The following is a 21,173-nucleotide window of genomic DNA, read 5'->3' as shown; positions in this document are numbered from 1 at the left end:
CAGTTTACTGACAGAGCCCAACAGACAAAGGGTAAAGAGTGCCCTGTTACAAAAAATTCTGGGATTAGGCAATCAACTCTCATGCCAATGGTCAAAGTGCATTTTTTTAGAGGATGGGCATTAGTTATGGTCACAATGAAAAAAAAATGTTGTTGTTATCACAAATAAGTATTTATTTATAAATTAGGGATAACAGATTGGGGAAGTTTGAGCTTTCCTATTGTTTGCCAAGACCTTGAACTGACCCTGAATGCTCATTTGGAACGAGCAAAAAAAAAAAAAACGTGCATTCATTGCCACAGAACACAGTGCTCTTTTGTGTACTGTTGTTACACTGAGTCAAGGGTGGTGCAATCCCAGTAAATCCCACTTTTATGACCTGCTGAGTCATAAAATATTCTATCAAACAGTGTTTAAATCTGTGGTAACACGTTATTCGGAGTGGTCCTTTACTGATTATTAATAAATTCTTAACAGATTATCAGTTACGCATCAACAACATATCAGTAAAGTAGCAGTAGTGAAGCCTCTGAGTACATTGAAGTCAATATCTTGTAGACGTACTGTTCATACGCTACTTACATTGAGTAGATGTATTGTTTATATATTACTTCCATTACACAAAACCTAACCTGACCCAACCTTACACGAAACCTAACCCTCACCCTGGCCCTAACCCTAACCCTAACCTGACCCAACCTTACACAAAACCTAACCCTCACCCTCACATATTTATGACGTCTATGGGAGTCCGTTGGGTGTTTGTTTCTTCCAAAAGGACCACTTAAAATAAAGTGTCACTGAATCTCTAATTAAACTTTAGTCTTAATCATGATTATTGATGCAGAAAACAAACACAAACATACCGTTATTGATGCAAAGCACCATTCCTCTTTAGTGCCCCTGGTGTTCTGCTAGATCCAGCTAGATTAGACATTTTTAGCTAATGTAACATCTTCTTTGACACTGTCCCAACAGTCTTTCCAGAACCAGTGAAATTAAATGATAACTTGGAAATAAAAGAGTCGGGCTTACCAATCATAAAGTACAACTACTGTATAGTATCACAGAATACCCCTCTGGATGATTTAACAACAGATTTTATCTAACAGACCGAATAAATGAGAAAGGCATATTTGTACCCCTAAAAACTAATCAGAGTAAGGTGTCCTGGGGAGCCTATTCATTTTTGCCAAGGCCTCAGAAAAAAAAAATGTTGACCTCCACTGTTACAAACGAGGTACTGTTCACTCTTTGAGAGAGTTTCATAGTGGAGAATCAGCGGATCAACCCCAGCATAGTATTCTCAGCATTGGCTGTATTCCAACAAAGTAAAGAAAATACAGACTGGAAAAAGATAAACTGTGACACAAACCAAGAATTAAATAATGTAACCAAACAAAGACCTCACAGAGACAGCTAGAAGCAGAGGAGTATACATGTGGGAGGTAATGAGTCCAGAAAGTGAGCTGCAGGTGTGTTAAATTAATGGGTTGTTTCAAGGAGGAACTGGACAAGAAAAACAGAAACAGTACCATGCAGGTCCAGGAGGGGGAGCTTGTGACATACCTGACTGGTTCCTTCATAGAGCAATTTCCAAACAACTGAAGATACCGCAAGCATCTGTACAAACAATCATGTGTAAATATGAAAAACTGGGACCACATGACATGTTCAGGAAAGAAGGCACAAATGACAACAACAAAGGAACTGGTGAAGGAATTGGAGGCAGAAAAGTATTCATATACACCATATAGAGAGTCCTACATCCCCATGGCCTGAAAGGCTGTAACACAATGAAGAAGCCACTATTTCAAGACCAGCTCAAAAAAGCCAGACTAGTGTTGTGTTGTCTGATCAGATTACAAAACTGTTTACCCGTAAGGATCGGGGTCACAACCAGGTCTTTCCTCAGAACAACTGATTTCTTCAAAGTTGTGACAAAATGAGTTAAAGACAACATGGAAGTTTTGGAGTGGCCATCACAAAACCCTGACCTGAATCCCACTCAGTTTAGTCCAAATTTGTAGACCAAACTGCAAAAATATTTTGAGAACCCATACAGAAATCTAATATATGGCAATATTTCAAATATATTGCATATAAATGCATTTCCCTTAGATCCAGCATGTATTTGTCACATTTGGATATAAATATTTGCTTATTTATTCAGCTTTTTTGAAATTATATACATTGCAAACCAACTACAGTGGACTATTTCCATCAAGTGTCATTAAAATACACCTTTGTAGACCTTTTTATTCATAAGTAATAAGAAGTGATTCCTATATGACATCTATGAAATGTCCCTGATATTCCCATATAGAGTCAGGTTTCACCATGTGCTGAGGCTGTGCACTACTACTGCATCACTATTTGTTGTCTGACATGTTACCTCTGTTGATAGTGCTGTTGGGTGTTCTCGAGAGAATCACCAGGCTGTCTGCTGGTACCGCCTAGAGTCTCACAAGATGCTTATCTATGGACGCTTCACTCCATTTCCTACTGTCCAGGGACAGCAACCAGGTCTGTGGTCTTGGGTAACTGTACTGTTCCTCTCTTTCCTTTTGTCTTTCACCATCTGTTCTGCCCACATTGTAAAGGGCTACTAGTCTAGACCCCATCATTAATGCCTATGTTAGTAACCCAGGCTGAAGTCAGTTTGTATAACAAGGCAGATTCTAGGCATGACCTCTTTACATTTGAGAACCAGAGTGCTCAGGCCTCAAACAGAGAGCAACCCCTAAGTGAACCCCTCCAAACCTCTTCCAGGTTCTCCACTGAAGGCCAGATGGTTGCCGGCCTCTTGACTCAAGCATCTCAGGAGTCCCAAGTCACCCAGCCTGAATACTTCAAAGAAGTCTAGTGCCCAGTGTAAATCTCTGGTCTCCTCAGGACTTGCAAACATGTGGACTTAACAAACTGGCTGCTTCAGTGCTGCCACCTTGTGCCAAGGTTGATGCAATTTTTTAGTGTTGGTCTCTACAGCACTTTCTGGTGTCCTACAGGCTACCACAGTACCACTTGTTACTTTCAAACTGGGTTCAGTCCAGGCTACATCTCTGCTGAGATTAATGTTCTGCCACGTTAAATGCATTTTTTGTGCTTATAAGCTGACTAGCATTAGCAGAATGTTAGAAGAGAATGTAATTCTGCTTTGATTTTTCAGGAAGAGAAAGCTTGGAGGCACAAATTCCTGCAGCGTTAGTAGTTACCATTAGTTATATTTCCATGCACCACGACATCTGTTGCTCTACCCTTCTCTGTATTGGCAAGAAATCATTTGTGTCTTGTTATAGACAGAGAAATACTTTTTAACCCCTTAACCCAGGGTCCACTGACAGGCCCAAAGTTTTATTATACACTTCTGTAGCCTAAGAATGGCTCAACTAGTTTGCATTGAAGTCCCTGTAGTTACTGAATAATAAGCCTTAGTATGTCTTAAGCCTAGGATTTTAATGAATCAATCCCTCAGGAGAAATCTGTGCCACAGCAGTGCACAAACAAAAAACAGAGACATATTTACTCATTGCTGTGCACAGACATAGTGCAATATACCAGTGAGGAACATTACATATAGTACACAGTAAACATTACTATGGTATACACATATGCATGTATGTATCTATGTTAAATATGGCTTCATTACATCATTGGACTTCCTCTTGGATATCTATTTCTCAGATCCTCAGTCAGCATTACTGCAGTTTCAGATTGACTGTTTATGTAAGGAAGTGAAATTCTGTCAACAGCATTTTTCACCTTCCCATTCTTCATACTATAGTCTTGCACTTTTATTTTTATTGACAGAGCATAAATATATTTTAATAACTAATCATTTTCCCCAGTAGTTTAATTTTATCCAGTTGAATGGATTATTTTTTAAATACTGTGCTAAGGTAAGTGCTGCAGCTATTTCATTTCAGGACACAAAATATAATACAATATCTTGTGTCTATCTTTAATTTGTCAACAAGATTTTAAAGCCACAATAAAAAGCGAGCAGAAATCACATTTTGACATTTGGTGAGCAGTTTTGTTTTGCAGATATGGATTCTATCTTTATCTCTAAAGTAATGTATAGGCTAGATAGGCCATATAACAGGATTATTACTCTGCAGCTGCCATGGTTAAAGGTTGTGTTCTGCATTTAGTCAAACTACTGCCTTTTTTCTGTTACTGTAACGAAATACAGTTGCCATTTTTTTGTGACCTAATTATGCAACACTGTTACACATACTCAAGTCTGCATATTCCTCTCTGAATATATCTGTACAAAAGTTGAGGAACATACAGTTTCATTAATGAATCATTAATGACTCATGATTCAAAGTTCAAAGTTTATTTAAGACTTTTTTGGCTACATGCAAGTTCTAATGAGTGTATTAGACTACATTTTAGCTTAGTCATGCATATTCGTCCTAATAAGCCAGCTACCAATGATCAATGATGTTTTTGTTGTTGTTTTACCTAGAATTGGTAAAAAATCATGTGTGAACATATGTGAACAATACACACTGTTTGCACTGCGTTACTGCTGCAGTTTGAAATTTCAAATGTCAGATTTGCATTCATTTATAGATAAACTGAAGCGAGAAGTGATATCCAGCAAGAATATTCAACATCATCTTGTTAGATATCTTGGTCTTTAGACTAAGCTGACTGGGCTAACTGTCTACAAACTCATTTCACATTACCCTGCCTAAAGGACTTGTGCATCAGGAGCAATGGATTTTCCACTTTTCAAACAACGGAAGTGTCCAACACATCCTTAAAACTCAAAACTCTGGATTTGTCCCAAAATCCTTTGAAAGTCTTCAAGGTCACTTCTAATATTTTTCCTGACCTTGAGATTTTAGACCTGACCTTCATCAGGTAGTATGAAATGGGATGTGAAGGACAACAGCTTCTTCAGGAATGTCAACAGACTCAATTTAAATGGTATAAAATGGCATCAGAGTAGCTTAAAAGCAAATCTTCACTGGGCGTGTGGGTGTGTTGACACTTGAACAAATTGGAGAAGAGAGAGTGAAACCACTGGTTGAAGCTGCCTCTATAATTAATTCACCGAAAACTCTTCAGCTGCTGTTCAACAACATCACTTTCATTTCAGAAGAAGGACTACAGTTCTGCACTAATGTGACAATGCTGGGTTTCTCAGACAACAATCTCCAAAACGTGAGTATACTCGCATTCAGATCAATGAAACAAACTGAAGGCTGTTCTCATTGTCATTAGAAATATTTCTACCTTGGAAATTCTAGAAATCAGCCACAGTAACATTACAAAACAAACACACTTAGATCTTTAAAACCCTGAGAAATTGTGAACACTTCATATTTGCTGAAATGATTTGCGAGTAGTACAACTCAATTCCAAAACATTTAGTACAGAATGTGAAATGCTTAGTCAACTCTGTTTGGTCTGGATTAAACTGAAAACATGCCTGCAAAATGTTTCCCGAAAAAGTTGGGACATTTAGCATTTAGCACTGTTAGTTCGCCTTTCTGATTAACAGCACTTAGTAAACAACTGGGGACTGAAGCCATAAACTGATCCAGTTTTGAGAGCGTAATTTTTCACCATTCTTCTTTTGTAGAAGTCACCAACTGTGCAATGATACAGAGCCTTTGTTGTTATATTCTGAGCTTAATAGGCACTAATTTTCAATAGGACACAGGTCTGGACTGCAGACAGGCCAATCTCTGACTACTCAGCCATGCAGGGGTCACATGTGGTTTGGTGTTGTTATGTTGAAATAAGCATGGACGTTAATGTTTCCATTGTGAAAGTGCCTAAAAGGCAGCTCCAAAATGTGTTAATGGTGATTTCACAAATGTACAAGTTACCCACTAATAACCCCCAAATCCTGACAGACCCTGCTTTTGAATTTTACACTGGTACGAATCTGGATGCTTCTTTACTTCTTTTGCCTAAAGAACACAACATCCATTATTTACATAAACAGTCTGAAAGGTTGACTCATCAGACCATTTTACGTTTCCATTATGCCTCAGTCCATTTCAGATGAGCTCGCCAGCATTGTTGACATGTGACTTCTGCTGTGCATAGTACAGTCTTAACCTGCAGTTGTGGATGCAGTGACGGACAATGTTTACTGTCAATGATTTGTCAAAATATTCCTGAGCCCTTGTGGTGATATCCATCACAGAAGCATGCCAGGTTTTATTGCAGTGCTGTCTGACGGATCAAACGTCATGGACATTCATTTGTGGTTTTTGGCCTTTTCCTTTATGCACAGAGATTCATCTACATTCCCTGAATCATGTGATGATATAATGAACTTTAGAGGGTCAAGTACCTAAAATACTTGTAATCCATGGCTGAGAAACATTATTTCAAACCTGATGGAGTTTTGCTGCTGCATTTTTGGCTCATGGCTTGTGGCTCTTGTAGACCCATCTTTGCTCACAAAGGACTAGGCCTTTTTTGGATGCTTTATACCCTAGTATCACTATATCACCTATTAACATATTTTTGTACATGTATTTTGTATAAATGTATAAGCTCATTTCCAAAAAAGTCGGGATGCTCTGCAAAACATAAATAACAACAGAATGCTATACATCATATACAAATCATTTAAACCCTATGTTTAATTAAAAACAGTTCAAAGACAACATACCAAATGATGAAACTGAGAAATTTTATTGTTTTTTGAAAAATATTTGCCCATTTTGAATTTAATTCCAGCAGCACATTTCAAAAAAGTTGTGGTGATTCATTGGCAACAGGTCAGTAACATATGTGGACATAAAAGAGCATCCCAGAGAGGCTGAGTCTTTCAGAGTTAAAGATGGGGAGGGGTTCACCACTCTGTGAAAGGCTGCTCAGGCAAGAGTGGAACAATTCAAGAAAAACATTTCTCAATGTAAAATAGCAAAGAACTTGTGTATTTAATCATATGTGGTACATAATATCATTAAAAGATTCAGAAAATATGGAGAAATCAAGAGACAAGCCCAAAAACCAGTATTGGCTGGCTGTGATTTTTGGGCCCCGAGATGGCACTGCATTAAAAACAGACATGATTCTTTAGTGGAAACCACTGCATGGGTTCAGGAACACTTCTAAAAAACACTGTCTGTGAACATAGTTCATCACTACATCCACAAATGCAAGTTAAAACTATAGGAAACCGTATATAAATAGGATCCAGAAACACCACCACCTTCTCTGGGCTTGAGCTCATTTAAGATGGACTGAGGCAAAGTGGAAAAGTGTCCTGTGGTCTGACAAATCAACATTTGAAATTCTTTTTGGAAATCATGGACTCTGCATCCTCCAGGCTAAAGACAATCTGGCTTGTTATCAGTGCACAGTTCAAAAGCCAGCATCCATGATGGTCTGGTGGGGCAATTGTGCACATGGCAAGAGTGACTTGCACACCTGTGAGGGCACCATTAATGCTGAACGATATAAACATGTTTTGGAGCAACATGTGCTGCCATCTAAACAAAGGCCTTAATTGTTTCAGCAAGACAATGACAAGCCACATTCTGCATGTATTACAACAGAATGCTCTGTGGTAAAAGAGTCCGGGTGCTAAACTGGCCTGACTGCAGTCCAAACCTGTCACCCACTGAAAACATCTGGTACATTACGAAACGGAAAATACGACAAAGGAGACCCTGAACTGTTGAGCAGCTAAAATCCTATATAAAGTAAGAACAGGAAAAATTTTCAGTTTCAAAACTACAGCAGTCGGTCTCTTCAGTTCCCAAACGCTTACAGAGTGTTGTTAAAAGAAGAGGTGATGCAGCACATGCCCCGTCCCAACTTGGAATGTGTTCCTGGTATTAAATTCAAAATGGTCATATATTTGTCAAAAAACAATAAAATTCTTCAGTTTCAACATGTGAAATGTTGTCTTTGTACTATTTTCAATAAAATTTAGAGTTTGAGTGGTTTGCATATCATTACAATTTTTATTCACATTTTGCAGAGCATCCCAACTTTTTTGGAAACGGGGTTATAAATGGCCATCACTGGACTGCCCTTCATAAATTACAGTATTTGCAGGTGGCATGTAATAAACATCAATACATAAAGTAGATTTCTTAATATAATACAGAAATTAAAAAAAATTAAGGGTGGTCATCGACTTTACACAGTACTGTACGTTAATGTTTAGTGCCAGTGCTTAACTGGGCACTAACAGGCACTTCATTCATTACTAGTTGCTGGATTGCTGTGAAAGAAAATGCGTTTTAATAGTCACGTGTATGTATTTGTGTATGCTACATCTGCACAGATGAATTTTGGTATGTCTTTATTTTCAAAATGCTGACAGTTCTGTTTATTTCCATTCATTTATAGATGAACTGAAGTGGGACGAGATATTCAGCAAGAATATTCAACATCATCTCTTTAGATATCTTGGTCTTTAGAGTAAGCTGACTGGTCTAACTGTCTCGTTTGCTAATTATTATCATATTAAGAACATGCAATCCTTAATAGGAGGGTTTCATTTAAAAATGTCCATTTGCCTGCTGTTTCTATTAACCATTTCCATACACGTAAATGGATTCTTTGTGAAAAACTGCAAGGTTGTGGGCTCCTTAAGACAATCCAATACTTTGAAAGTACTTTGTACTAGGAAAGGACTTTACACTGTACCAGAAAAACTACCCTACAGAACAAGAGTCCTGGACCTTTCCAGAAATGAGATCTCTAAGGTGATGAATAACGATTTAGTGCATTTATCCTTTCTCACCAATCTGAATATGTCACACAACCAGATTAAGGTCATAGAGGAAAATGCATTCAACAATTTGGTGGCATTGCAGCAGCTGAATCTTGCCTACAACAAACTCACTACAATCCCAGATAGACTCTTTCAGAATCTGTCTTACCTGACTTACCTTAGACTGGATGAAAATCGCATTGCAAAGATCAACCCTTCTGCTTTTCTTCCTCTTACCAGTTTGGTAATGTTAAATGTCTCTGGAAATAGCCTACACCATATACAAGAAGTGCAACCTCTTTTCACATTACCCTGCCTAAAGGACTTGTGCATCAGGAGCAATGGATTTTCCTTTTTTCAGACAACGGAAGTGTCCAACACATCCTTAAAACTCAAAACTCTGGATTTGTCCCAAAATCCTTTGAAAGTCTTCAAGGTCACTTCTAATATTTTTCCTGACCTTGAGGTTTTAGACTTGGCCTTCATCCGTGGAAGTATGAAATGGGATGTGAAGGACAACAGCTTCTTCAGGAATGTCAACAGACTCAATTTAAATGGTATAAAAATGGCATCAGAGGAGATGAAAGTGTTGCTGCAAACCTTTAGTTCTTCACTGGGTGTGTTGAAACTTGAACAAATTGGAGAAGAGAAAGTAAAATCACTGGTTGAAGCTGCCTGTATAATTAACTCACCAAAAACTCTTCAGCTGCGGTTCAACAACATCACTTCCTTATCAGAAAAAGAACTACAGTTCTGCACTAATGTGACAATGCTGGGTTTCTCAGACAACAATGTCCAAAATGTAAGTATACTCGCATTCAGATCAATGACCAAACTCAGAATTCTGAATCTGTCTCACAACAAACTGAAGGCTGTTCCCTTTGCCATTAGAAATATTTCCACCTTGGCAATTCTAGAAATCAGCTACAATAACATGACAACAATAACACGCTTAGATTTTTCAAACCTTAAGAAATTGTTAACACTTCACGTTTACAGAAATGATCTGCGAGTTGTAGAAGATTTTGCCTTTCGAGACCTTAAGAACTTAAGGTCCCTCATCATTAGTTCGAACAAATTGCTAAATATAAATGGCAATCTCTGGTTTGGCCTTCGTAAATTGGAGTATTTGCAGTTGGCAAGTAACAAACTGAGCTGGATTCAGAAAGGCGATTTTAAATATTTACAGAGCTTGACAAGACTAGATCTAGATGATAACCAAATCCAAATTATAGAGACTGGGGCCTTTGATGGTTTAGTCTGTTTAAAATTCCTAAACCTACAATCAAATAAGATCACCCAGAAATCAATACGTTCTTCCATTTTTTCAGGACTTAAAAGTTTACAAACTCTTCAGTTAAACAACAATTACATATCTTATGTGAGCCAAAAGAGGCTGAAAAAACCACCCTTTACATCTCTAACCTCTTTGGAGTTTCTGAGTATTTACAATCAAGGCCACAAAGGGATGATGAATATCCCTTTAAATTTCTTGGAAGGACTGAATTCTTTAAGGACTTTCAAGGCACGAAATCTCAACATTGACTCTCTACATCCTCTCACATTCGCTCCAACACCTAATCTTACATTTCTGGACCTCAGTAGAAATGAACTGATTTCTTTTTCCTCAGAGGTTTTTCTGCCTATTCAACATCTTACCAGACTTTCTATGAGCAAAATTGGATTGCAATCGATTGACTTTCTTAGGCAAGCGAAACTCACTGAGATTCAGATGTTGACGATACAGAGGAATGCCTTATCATTCATTAATGGCAGTGTGATAGCTTCCCTTCCGAATTTAGTTTACCTCAGCATGGAAGGGAATATGTTCTCTTGTGATTGCAACAACGCTCTGTTCATTAGTTGGGCAGAAAGCGACAATAATACACAAGTTTTAAATGCAGATCAGTTCAAATGCAACTATCCACCCAAACTCAGAGGAAGTAAACTTATTAAGCTTGACCTCAGTTCATGCATTGTACATGTAGGGTTCTCCTTTTTTATTTCTACTGCCACTTCAGTCCTTCTAACAATGATTAGTGCCTTGCTTTACCACTTTCTGAGATCGCAAGCTGTCTATGCCTATTACACTTTCCTAGCATTTGTCTATGACAGCAAATGGCAGAGAAAGCAAAAAGCTCACAGTTTTCAATATGATGCTTTTATTTCCTACAATACCCATGATGAACTGTGGGTCATGAGTGAGCTGTTACCTCACCTAGAAGGAGAGCAGGGTTGGAGATTGTGTTTGCATCACAGGGACTTCCAGCCAGGCAAGCCAATTATAGAGAATATTGTAGATAGCATTTATGGCAGTCACAAAACTATCTGTGTGATCAGTCGCCACTATCTAGAGAGTGAGTGGTGTTCCAGTGAGATCCAGCTGGCCAGTTTCCGAATCTTCGATGAAAAGAAGGACATTCTCATCTTGGTATTCCTGGAGGATATTCCAATGCATCAGCTGTCTCCGTTTCATAGGATGAGGAGACTTATAAAGAAACGGACTTACCTCAGCTGGCCCAAACCAGGAAAGGACTCTCAAGTGTTCTGGCAGAAACTGAGAGTGGCTCTGGAGACCAGAGGGGCTGAAGAAGAGAATCTTATTCTGTAAATTTTAGTGGGCCAGTGATCAAAGCAGTTATTTTAATGTGAGGAAACTGCAGTGACTTTGGTATAGTGGTCATAGCAGTTGAGACAGTGTATTGGGTGACATCATTGCCCTCCAGTGGCAGAGTGGGGTTTGATTCTCTGCCTGGGCAAGCCCATCACCCTGCATCATGCTAGACCACAGATGTTCCTAGCTGAGGGTCCATGACCTTCAGCACTGACCATTTGCTTCAACAATGAATAAAACTGATACTTCAGTATTTCCATGTCATGTTTAATCTTGTTTTGCGTGGATTTGGACGGGCACATTTGGGTTCATTTAGTAAGATTTTTACACTACAGTGGTCTCTGAACCCAGGGCAGATGTGGTCTTGACTGCAAATGTGAGCCCAGCTATCAAAGGCAATTGTTTTCTTCTGATCCTTTTCTTTCTTGATGTTACTCTTCCATGTGGCATGCCATAAATTCCTGTTCTTTGTACTGTGAGGACTGTGTGTTTCAAATTGTTTGAAGGGTATAAGGCACATGTGTCAGGATCCAGTCCTTGTAGGCCAAAACACTGCAGACTTCAGCACGCTGCCTCATTAACACCTGATTCAGCTTATTAGCTAATTAGCAAGGCCTTCATAAACACTGATCTCTGCAGCACTTTGGCCCAGAAGGTCCCCAGTTTGACACGCCTGGTGTAAGGTGTGAATAAAATGCTGTTATTTGTTGATTGTAAGTAATCGACGATGCATCATTGTGCCTATCACATTTACTTGATTACTGTTTGTTGTCATTGTTGCCATTTGTTATCTTTGTTACCCATCTCTTGTTACCTGGTTTTCTACTACTTGCCCTGTATTGCTGCTGGTTGTTTAACTCTTGGCTAAATAATACATTTTGTTAATGGTTTGCCTCTGCAGTTGCTCAACTGCCTATTGTCATCAGCTGTAAAAGTTCAGAATCACTTTTTCAATGATGTAAGTCATTTTTTAAAAGATACATATAACTCTAATATGAGACTATGACTGCAACACTTTATGAGTTTTAATTAAAGCTGTAAAAATAAAGACATGTCTGGAATGATGGACAGAGCTGTAGATTGTTTTAAATGATCCAAGGAAGCATAGTCAGAATGTCTCATATTTTAAAAGAGGTGATCTCAAGGCAGATAACTCATATAGACAGATAGATTTAATACCCTTTAGATAATTACAGTATTCACCATTTAATAACTTCTTGGGTTGCCAGAAAAATTATAATATTGAATAAAAGAATCTTAAAGTACCTTCTGATTATTTAATAAAATGATAGCAATCATTAATATGACAAGTGATTCCAAACTTTTGAATGCTGGGGTACCATATATGCTCAAAAGGGACTGGTCCCAACATGTGAGCCATTTTTGCGTTTGAATGGTCTTATATATTAGGCAACTTTTTAACCATTTAAATAAGTATTAATAAGCATTCTAAATATAACTGTATCCATTATGCTAACTAGCCTTTGGTTTGTATTTGTGTGCTGGGCTGGGCTGGTTAAATAGTTTCAGACATTTCCATTATTTGTGGTAAGAATATCTGGTGATGCAACCGTGTAAGGGTTCGCCCTTTCATTGTGACGCTAAGTTCGATCCCCGGTGATGCCACAGCCATTTATAACTTGGAATCCAACAGCAACAGCTGGCCCTGGTCTCTCTCTCCTTCTGTCCCTCAGGGTGCACTCAGTATGTCCCGACTTGATCAGTAAAGCTTATTGATGACCAAACCAAATGTTGTGTACCAAAACTAAAATGTCTGTTTTCTTCTTTGTAAGCTTGCACCACTTACTACTGTTGTTCTACAGATGTTAACTGTAATTTAAGATTTAAATTGAAACAACAAATGTCTCTTACTGTGTGGCTGTACTCCTCTGTACCATAATCCTTATTTGCACAACTGTACAATATTCTTTTTTATAACAAATATTCATATCATTCTGTAAAATATTATAATAAGTACTAATTATTATATGTCTCCCCAGGCCCTGCACATATGTACATGTCACATTTTCTTCTCTTACATTGGCCTCACAATATATACTCTCTTATTCTTTATATTCTTAATTCTTTTTTTTTATTTTTATTTTTATTTGTTATTCTTACTTATATATATTATTTTCTTTGGAATATTAGTTAATACTCTGTGTATGTGTCTGGTCTGTTTAGTATGTTATATGTAATACTTGTGTGCACATTGACATTAAGTCAAACTCCTCATATGTGTAACATACTTGGTGAAATAAAGTGATTCTGACTCGGAGGCAGGTACAAGCATTTTATTGGTGTGTAACAGCAAGCACTGTTTTTACCTATTTACTCAGATGTACTTTGTTAGAAGTTGTGGAATATCAAATATCAGTGATACATGTATTTTTGTCATATTAAGCTTCATTTTGTGATTGAGAACACAAATGCACTTGTCACCCAGAGACTCTGAACAGCACACTCAGTTTATTTCATACTAAGTAAAAGGTAACATAACACTGTTAAATATTGATCACAAATGAACAAAATATTATAATTCACTATAATTACCTTAGTGAACAATGAGAAGTTAAAATGAAATTTTATATACTTAAATGTATGTCTTAATATGCCATAGCTAGACTATGCCCAGGAGATACTGACATAGCATTTCACAACATTTTTCTTCACAATACTTGTGCTGGAACCTCTGCACTGCCCGTTTTGATCTTTTTCTCTGCCCCGAATACCCTTGATTGAACTCATCATCTATTAACAAACCTTAGATGAAAGTCTTATAATGTATAATAGCAAGGAAAACAATATAAATGTCCAGGGACGGGGGGTGACAGTTTTACAGCTGAAATATTAAAAATATACAATGCTTTGTAATATGTTTTATTTTCTTCCAGTAATTACTTAAAAATAGTTATGAATCAAATCCAAACATCAAAGAATACATATTAAACATAATAAGCACTGATTTAAGTATATGCATACATAAAACAAACCTCTTTATTAAGCTCTTTGAATATTTCGCTGAGAAAGACACTAAACATGACTTATTTCAAGTAATTATTGTTATTAATCTGGAAAAGTCAGTAATTCAACAAGCAGCAAATCTCTTTCCTAAAATTCTATGTGGATTACTGTGATTTAATAGCTGCAATCTCAATGTATGTTACATGCCTTTGTCATTACTTTTTAAGGTCTGAGTACTACATAATTTAAGCCTTACTTATAGCGGTAAATCTTGATGCAGTGGTTCATGCTATCTGATACCACAAGATGACCTTCAGGCAACAAAGCAAGACCTCTAGGGCTGCTGAGGCCTTGGGTAATAATTGATCGACCCACCCCAACAGCAGGGTAAAGCACCACACGATGCTGCTTGCCCCAGTCAGCCACCAGGACATCTCCATCTGTGTCAATACAAATACCCCAAGGGCTTGTGAGGACAGGCCCCATACCAGAGCACACACCCAAGATGCGAATGGTGTTCCAACCAGGTTCTAGCACTCTTATACAAGGCGCCCGTCCGGTTTCATTGCCCCTCTCGGACACAACCATCAGGCCTGTAGTTAGACATGCTGCAACCAGGTAAGGCCTGTGAAATCCCGTGACTACTGTGCGCTCCATCTTGGCTCCTGTCTTAGGATCAAGTTTGAGAGCTGTTAATGTACCACGTCGAATATCCGCCACTAGGAAGTCATCAAGCCTTGTTACAGTGACACCTCTTGGGGCCTCAAAATCCTGCTGAGAACCTGATGCTCCATAGGTCTGGAGGAGGCGGCCATGGCGGTTAAACACCAGTAGAGCCCGTTCCGCAGCACATGTAAGTGCTATCAGGCCCTTGGAGTTAGCAGCAACATCGAAGAAGTTGCGACAGTGTCGTGAGTTACCATCATAAGCTGGTGGAGCCACTTGTTGCACAACATTCCTCTGCAGGTCTGTTACCTGCACTCGGACATTTCCACAGTCCACCACAAACAGCTGGCCTTGAGGTGTGGCATGAACTCCACTGGGCAAAGTGAAGTCAGTGCGTCCAGAGCCCTGCTTGCCAAATTTCTTGACCAGATGACCAACTTTTAGAGTACGCCTCTCTTCCTCAACCTTAGGCAGCCCTGAATCTGCCCGTTCTCTTCTTCTTCTGTCTCCATTTTGGTCATTCCTGGTTGAGCGCAAAGCTCTCCCTTCTATTGCAGACATGGACAAAGACCGGCATACTCTGTTGGAACCCTCAGAGGTGTTTTTCAGAGGCTGATCTTTTAATTGAGGTGTCTCAGATCTTTTAAAGCCTACCATATTTGACTTGGGAGTTGACAAGTTACTTTGATTTAACCTCTTCTGATGCTCTTCTTTACCATTGATTAAAGGGCGATCCCTGGTGGATAGGTCAGCTGTCGAGATAGAATGTCGGCTTTCTCCTTTCAGAGAGCTACAGCGACTACTTGCTGACCTGATTGTGAAGGTATAGCTGGAGTCCACGCTGTCTGCTGGAGAAGGGGATCGCCTTGGTACAGCAAACGATGTTGCACCATATTGTGGTTGCTCTTTGGAAGAGAGATCCAAGCAGCTATAACTTGACTTAGATCTAGCATAATCTGTTTTAGGAGCGTGATGCTCTGAGCCAGTTGTGGCAGGAGATGACATTCCTCTTTGGAATCCTCGGCTTCTCCCAGAGTCCTCGAGTCTACTTTCCTCTGGCGGGCAGGATGGCTCCTGGCTTGAAACTGGAACAAGGGTCCTTTGTTTCCTGTGACCTCTGGAGAACGAACGTCTTCTGATGCCGTTTCGTCCAGATCCAGGGCTATCTCCCTCTGATTCTCCTTGGCTTGACAATGGGTGGATTGCAAGAAATAGATCCTCTCCACGTGAATCAGAGCCAAGTGAATCCAAATCCTCCTCCTGGGAGGACTCTGAGGTGTCTCGCTTATGTGGCCAAAGCTTACGTGGTTTGGGGCTGGGTAACTTTACTTCATCACCTAACACATCTTCTTCAGCAGTTGATATGCGAATCTTCCTGACAACACGGCTACTCCCACTGTTTGTCCTTGAAGATTCTTTGTCCCCACCACCATTACAAGAGGCAGGGATCTGCTCAGACACAGCCACATGACTCTCATGTGCCATCTCACCAGTGTGAATGGCGCATTTCTGCCCCTGCGGTCCACAAACACCAACTGGAAAAGTCAAGCTGTGTTCCTGCACATTAATCTCTCCAAAGGGAACGGTATTGGGCTGGGGACTGGGCTGGAAAGTAACTTTTTTCAGGGAAAGTGAGATCTCCCATGGTTGCATTAGTTCTCGAACTCCTCTCAGTAACTGACTCTTGTTGGGTCCACTGGGGCATCTACCCCACATATGAATTTGCTCCTTCAGTTGGCTCATCTTTCGCAGTTGCCGATCCACCAGGGACTGCCCCACTCGAGCTGCTGCCGCATTTTCTCGTTTGAGCTGCTGTAATCTCTGTTGGGCTTCTCGATGGTCTTTCTCCACCTTCTCCAACAGGCGGCGCTCTTCTTTTTGAGCACCAAGAATAGCAGAATCAAGACTCTGGTTCACTTCATCCACTTCTGTTGTTTGTTGTTCTCTAAGACGTTGGAGCTCCTGCTCACCTTGTGTTAGGTCACATAAGGCCTGTGTTATCCAGGTAGGAAGTGAGCTTAGGCATAAGGACGAAGGATCAGATTTCTCTGGAGATGCAGTGGGAAGTCGCACAGGGCTGCTGTGCACCGGCTGAGATACTGTCCCAGAGAAGGATTTCCTACTGAAGTGTGATCCAAGGAGCATCATTTTGAGAGGTTTTTTATCAGTAATAATTACCAGCCTCAGAACTCCACCAATGAAATTTCTGTATTGAAGCAATTAAAAAACAATATATTAGACAACTTTGACAGATGACACTAATTGATACAATAAATATATACAAAAACTGAACATTTACATCTGAACACTTACATTGCTTGATGAAGATATCAATAAGTATTTAATACATTTTACTGTAGTACATAGCATTACTACAGTGGCATAACTAATAAGGATGGGGCTGTTGGGGAAGACTGCACAAAGACCACTAAGCTTAAAATCTTTATTGAGCCCCTCTTGTAGAGTACTGTGCAAAAGTCAGAGACCACACATTTCTTTAATTTACAGTCAAAACGGACACTATGAGCATGTGATTCTATTTCAGAAGATGTCAAAAAAAAAATAAATAATTGAAAAAACAGGAGTTTCCAAGACTGAAAATATCTGAAAACAGAAAAAAACATCCTTCCACTGTGAGAAGACAACTCAATGCTATGAGTCAGAAAGGATGTGTAGCTATAAAGAAGCCATGACTGTGAAAATAGACAAAAAAGAAGAAAATGTATGAATCAAAAAAATAATTTGTTCGTGTACTAGTGTACAATGAACTGACCAACCCAGAGTTCAGACATGAAAATCATTGAATGTATTTAGGATAACTTGGACTGTGAGAAGCAGGAAATGAAACTAACCAAACATCCCTGCAGATTTATTCAGAAAACTGAAAGCAAGTCTCCAGAAAGGAATGAAAACTGTTAATAGAGGCAAAGAGTGGACACACTTTATACTGAAAACTATATAGTCATATTATATATGTAGTTATTGAGGTTTCTGTCTATTTTTCTGCCAAATTTATATTTGTGCTTTTTCCTGACACTGACAAATGAATAATTTACACTTACACGGCTATTTTAAAATTACTGAAATTAAGGGTGGTCTCTTATTTTTGCACAGTACTGTTGATACTGACACAGTTGTGCAACCAAGATCCAATATCTTATCATCTATTTATCTCCCTCATGTCCATAATGCATCTTTCATGATCATTCATCACGACCTGCAACATGATATGTTCATTATATTTCTTTTAAAATCTTTAACAGGTTGTCTAACACAAACATACAGATTAACCTTAGATGCTAGTCTATGTTTGAGGCACAAAGATAGCAATTACATATTACAAATTCATTTTTTAATTCAATGAAATGTTCATAAGGAGGGCCCATCTGTTTTTTTTTCCTTTGCACCCGGGCCCATAAGGTCCTAGTTACACTGCTGTGACTACACTAGTTTTTGTACAGTGGACATTATGAACAGTGATGTCCTCTATCTTGGTTTCCTTGTTGCATTCTACTGTAACGTCCACTACTGTCCAACACAGTACTCTGTGACAGCAAAGCTCCAAGGTATCTTTTCATGAGAACAGTCCTCTGTTGTTTAATAAGTCACACAATCTCCTCTGCTAACCACTGGGGGCACCTTTATCTAGGACAATCCCACAGAAAGGCACTTAACCCCCTGAGTGATACCATGGGTGTTGACTGATGAGTGACTCTCTGAACAGTTTTTTCACTTCATGCGGCTGTGCTACTATAAAATCTCCCCTTCGTTCTAAGATCCATCTCATAAACAGTAGGAATGTACTATGCATATCTCTCTCATGCCCTACTTGGAAAGCGCTGCCCTGGGTCTGCAACAACAGAGCTTTCTCAGTGATGAAAGGTGGGTGGTATCAATTTACCAAGGTGTTCTCACAAAAAGAGTCCCCCTGGAAACACATGACCCCTGATACGGAATGAACGAAAACATCAACTAATTCATGCAGGCTTGCACTCCTGATTCTCTAACACTCTCAAATACTGTTTATTGGTGGATGTACCAGCAGTGGGGTCCAGAAGTCTGACACCACATTGAAAATCTGTAATTCTTTTCAAAATTTGTGACACTGACCATGTTAAGATCTTTACATCTTTACATAAAACGGTTGTTTTTTTTTGCCTCATCTCTTCCATTGAAGCTCACGTTAAAGCGATTCTCAGGTAGATTTAATCTACTCATCAGAAGCTTCTGCACAAACTTGTGGATCTTGAATGCATGCTGGCATTAAACCCCTCAAATATCCAGGGCCCACCAGCAGGCCCAAAGTTTTATTACACACTTGTATAACTTAAGAATAGCTTAAGCAGTTTGTATTGAAGCCCCTGTAGTTACTGATCAATAAGCCTTTGTAGGTAATAAACCTGGGATTGTAAGGAGTTAAAGCAAAAGATGATATACTAATTACTAAGAATTTCTGAAATGTGTGTAAATGTATCAAAGATGACAAAAAAAGCAAAATGGAAGCATTTTCATTGGTGGTCTCAGACTTTTGGACCCCACTATGTCTGTATAGGTATATTCATAATGAAGACCTGACACATGGGTTTCATAGATAAGAACAATGTAGAGTGACTTGCCTATGCTGGGTTCTGTATTACCAAAAGATAATTACACTTGTATGCAAAGGTTTTGGCACCCCTGGTCAAATGACATTTTGTTTCTAATTGAAAAGAGGTTAACATGTTCTCCACAGAGAATACGCTTCTTCACATTTTAATGCACAGTTACCGTTTATGTACCCTAATTTAACATAAAATATATTTTAAAAACATGGTCTGCATTTTTCCAATAGGTTAAACGCCAATAAAAATTATTTTTTTATTTTTAAAAGTATTTTCACTTAGAAGATCGACAAAACATGTAATTTGACTGGGGGCGCTCGTACTTTTGGATATGACTGTAAGAAAAAGAAAAATCCCATACAAGAAGAGGACAGGCTTATATAAATATTAGCAGAGAAAATGTTTCAGTGCATTTGGTTCTCTCCAGTAACATATATAGTAAGTAACGCATTAAGAGTCAATAAGGTAATAGAAGTATGTTTGTATCTCTATATGGAACAAGTGCATTTGCAAATTCTTGTGTTGAATGAATAATTAACTCTGTAAATGGGTCTGTTTTTTTTTCTCTGTGTTAAAATGCCACTGTGTGCCACTGAAACAAATCCGCACCTCCAGCACAGCCACCAGTGACCGATCAGATTACTTCACATTAAAGATGAATGAGGGCTCGGATTGCTAATGTACCAAACAGCCTGCATAGCATTAGTGTGTGGATCAAAGAAAATATCAACATTGGCTTTGCTGTGGGGAACGTGCCATTATAAGCATCCTAGGCAACCATTTCAAACAATATGGAATATTGCTTAACAGAAATGAAGCCATCTTTTGGTTTTAATTTAATAACGTTTCAATAAAAGCAGTTTTTTCTAGAGGCTTTTTAACTTTTTAACACAGGCAGTTGTTGGCATTTCATGCACCAGTTAATTCAGTGACAGAATCATGTACAAAGAGATATTTCTGTCGGAAGTGCTCAACAGATGGCATGAGTCTCTGCAGCTGGCACAATTCCTTTTAGCAGCAGGCATTTTTAACAATATACAAAAATATATGCAAACATGCAGCACAACATTTTTCATCAGCGCAGAGCAAAACATTCTTACCTGATCACAGGTGTCCCTCACCTGCGCCACTCAGACGATGGATGGTCTGGGTTCACATTAGAAACTCCGCCTTCTTTTTTTTCATTCTGCATCCGCCCACAAACTCTCATATTACTTACCCAGACACCTCCTCTCCTCGTACTGTCCTGTACACGTCCTACAGTCATTTAGAGCTCCTGTTTTGTGCTGTATAAGACGTCAGTGTGATTCCTTTATTGATCCTCTTTATTTGTTTTCTTTTGTCTAGTATTGTTGTCTTTAAGGACATTATCACCAACTCCTTGAAATCCCAGGCTTATTACAACCTAAAGCTTATTTTTCAGTAATTACGTGGACTACAGTACAAATCAGCTGAGTTATTCTTAAGTTGTAGAAGTGTGTAATAAAGTCTGGACCTGCCAGCAGGTGCTGGATATTTAAGAGGTTAATATGTTGAATTGGAATGTTTTTTCCCCTTTAATCTGTACATTTCCTTCCAAATAGAGCGATAGACTGAGACTACCACCAGCAATCATTGTCAA

General features: G+C 38.9%; 2 protein-coding genes across 4 annotated transcripts; one reads left to right on the top strand and one right to left on the bottom strand.

Annotated features, from left to right (window-relative positions):
* Positions 1–2,411: 2,411 nt before the first annotated feature.
* Positions 2,412–13,599, top strand: LOC118798275 (toll-like receptor 13). Of its 3 annotated transcripts, XM_036557685.1 has the most exons (4): positions 2,412–2,526; positions 2,773–2,955; positions 5,114–5,178; positions 8,341–13,599. In XM_036557685.1, exon 4 carries the CDS (start codon positions 8,466–8,468, stop codon positions 11,316–11,318), a length of 2,853 nt encoding a protein of 950 aa, XP_036413578.1. In that variant the 5' UTR covers positions 2,412–2,526; positions 2,773–2,955; positions 5,114–5,178; positions 8,341–8,465; the 3' UTR covers positions 11,319–13,599. The 3 variants fall into 3 exon arrangements, with proteins under 3 accessions (XP_036413578.1, XP_036413580.1, XP_036413577.1); XM_036557687.1 differs by lacking the exon at positions 2,773–2,955; XM_036557684.1 differs by having other exon boundaries at positions 2,773–5,178.
* Positions 13,600–14,537: 938 nt separating this feature from the next.
* Positions 14,538–20,663, bottom strand: LOC118798000. Its single transcript, XM_036557295.1, has 2 exons — positions 20,653–20,663; positions 14,538–17,157 (listed from the first exon to the last, which is right to left on the bottom strand). The coding sequence occupies exon 2, from the start codon at positions 17,097–17,099 to the stop codon at positions 14,538–14,540; it is 2,562 nt and encodes an 853-aa protein (XP_036413188.1). The 5' UTR covers positions 17,100–17,157; positions 20,653–20,663.
* Between the last annotated feature and the right edge of the window lie 510 nt (positions 20,664–21,173).

Source organism: Colossoma macropomum, unplaced genomic scaffold, assembly GCF_904425465.1.
Source record: "Colossoma macropomum unplaced genomic scaffold, Colossoma_macropomum, whole genome shotgun sequence".
Taxonomy (NCBI): Eukaryota; Metazoa; Chordata; class Actinopteri; order Characiformes; family Serrasalmidae; genus Colossoma; species Colossoma macropomum.
The sequence above is the reverse complement of the archived record's forward strand: the minus strand, read 5'-3'. Positions and strand labels throughout refer to the sequence as shown.

What these genes read in the sequence shown, in the direction of transcription:
- LOC118798275 (XM_036557687.1), top strand. Translation starts at nt 8,466, where the DNA reads ATGCAATCCTTAATAGGAGGGTTTCATTTAAAAATGTCCATTTGCCTG.
- LOC118798000 (XM_036557295.1), bottom strand. Translation starts at nt 17,099, where the DNA reads ATGATGCTCCTTGGATCACACTTCAGTAGGAAATCCTTCTCTGGGACA.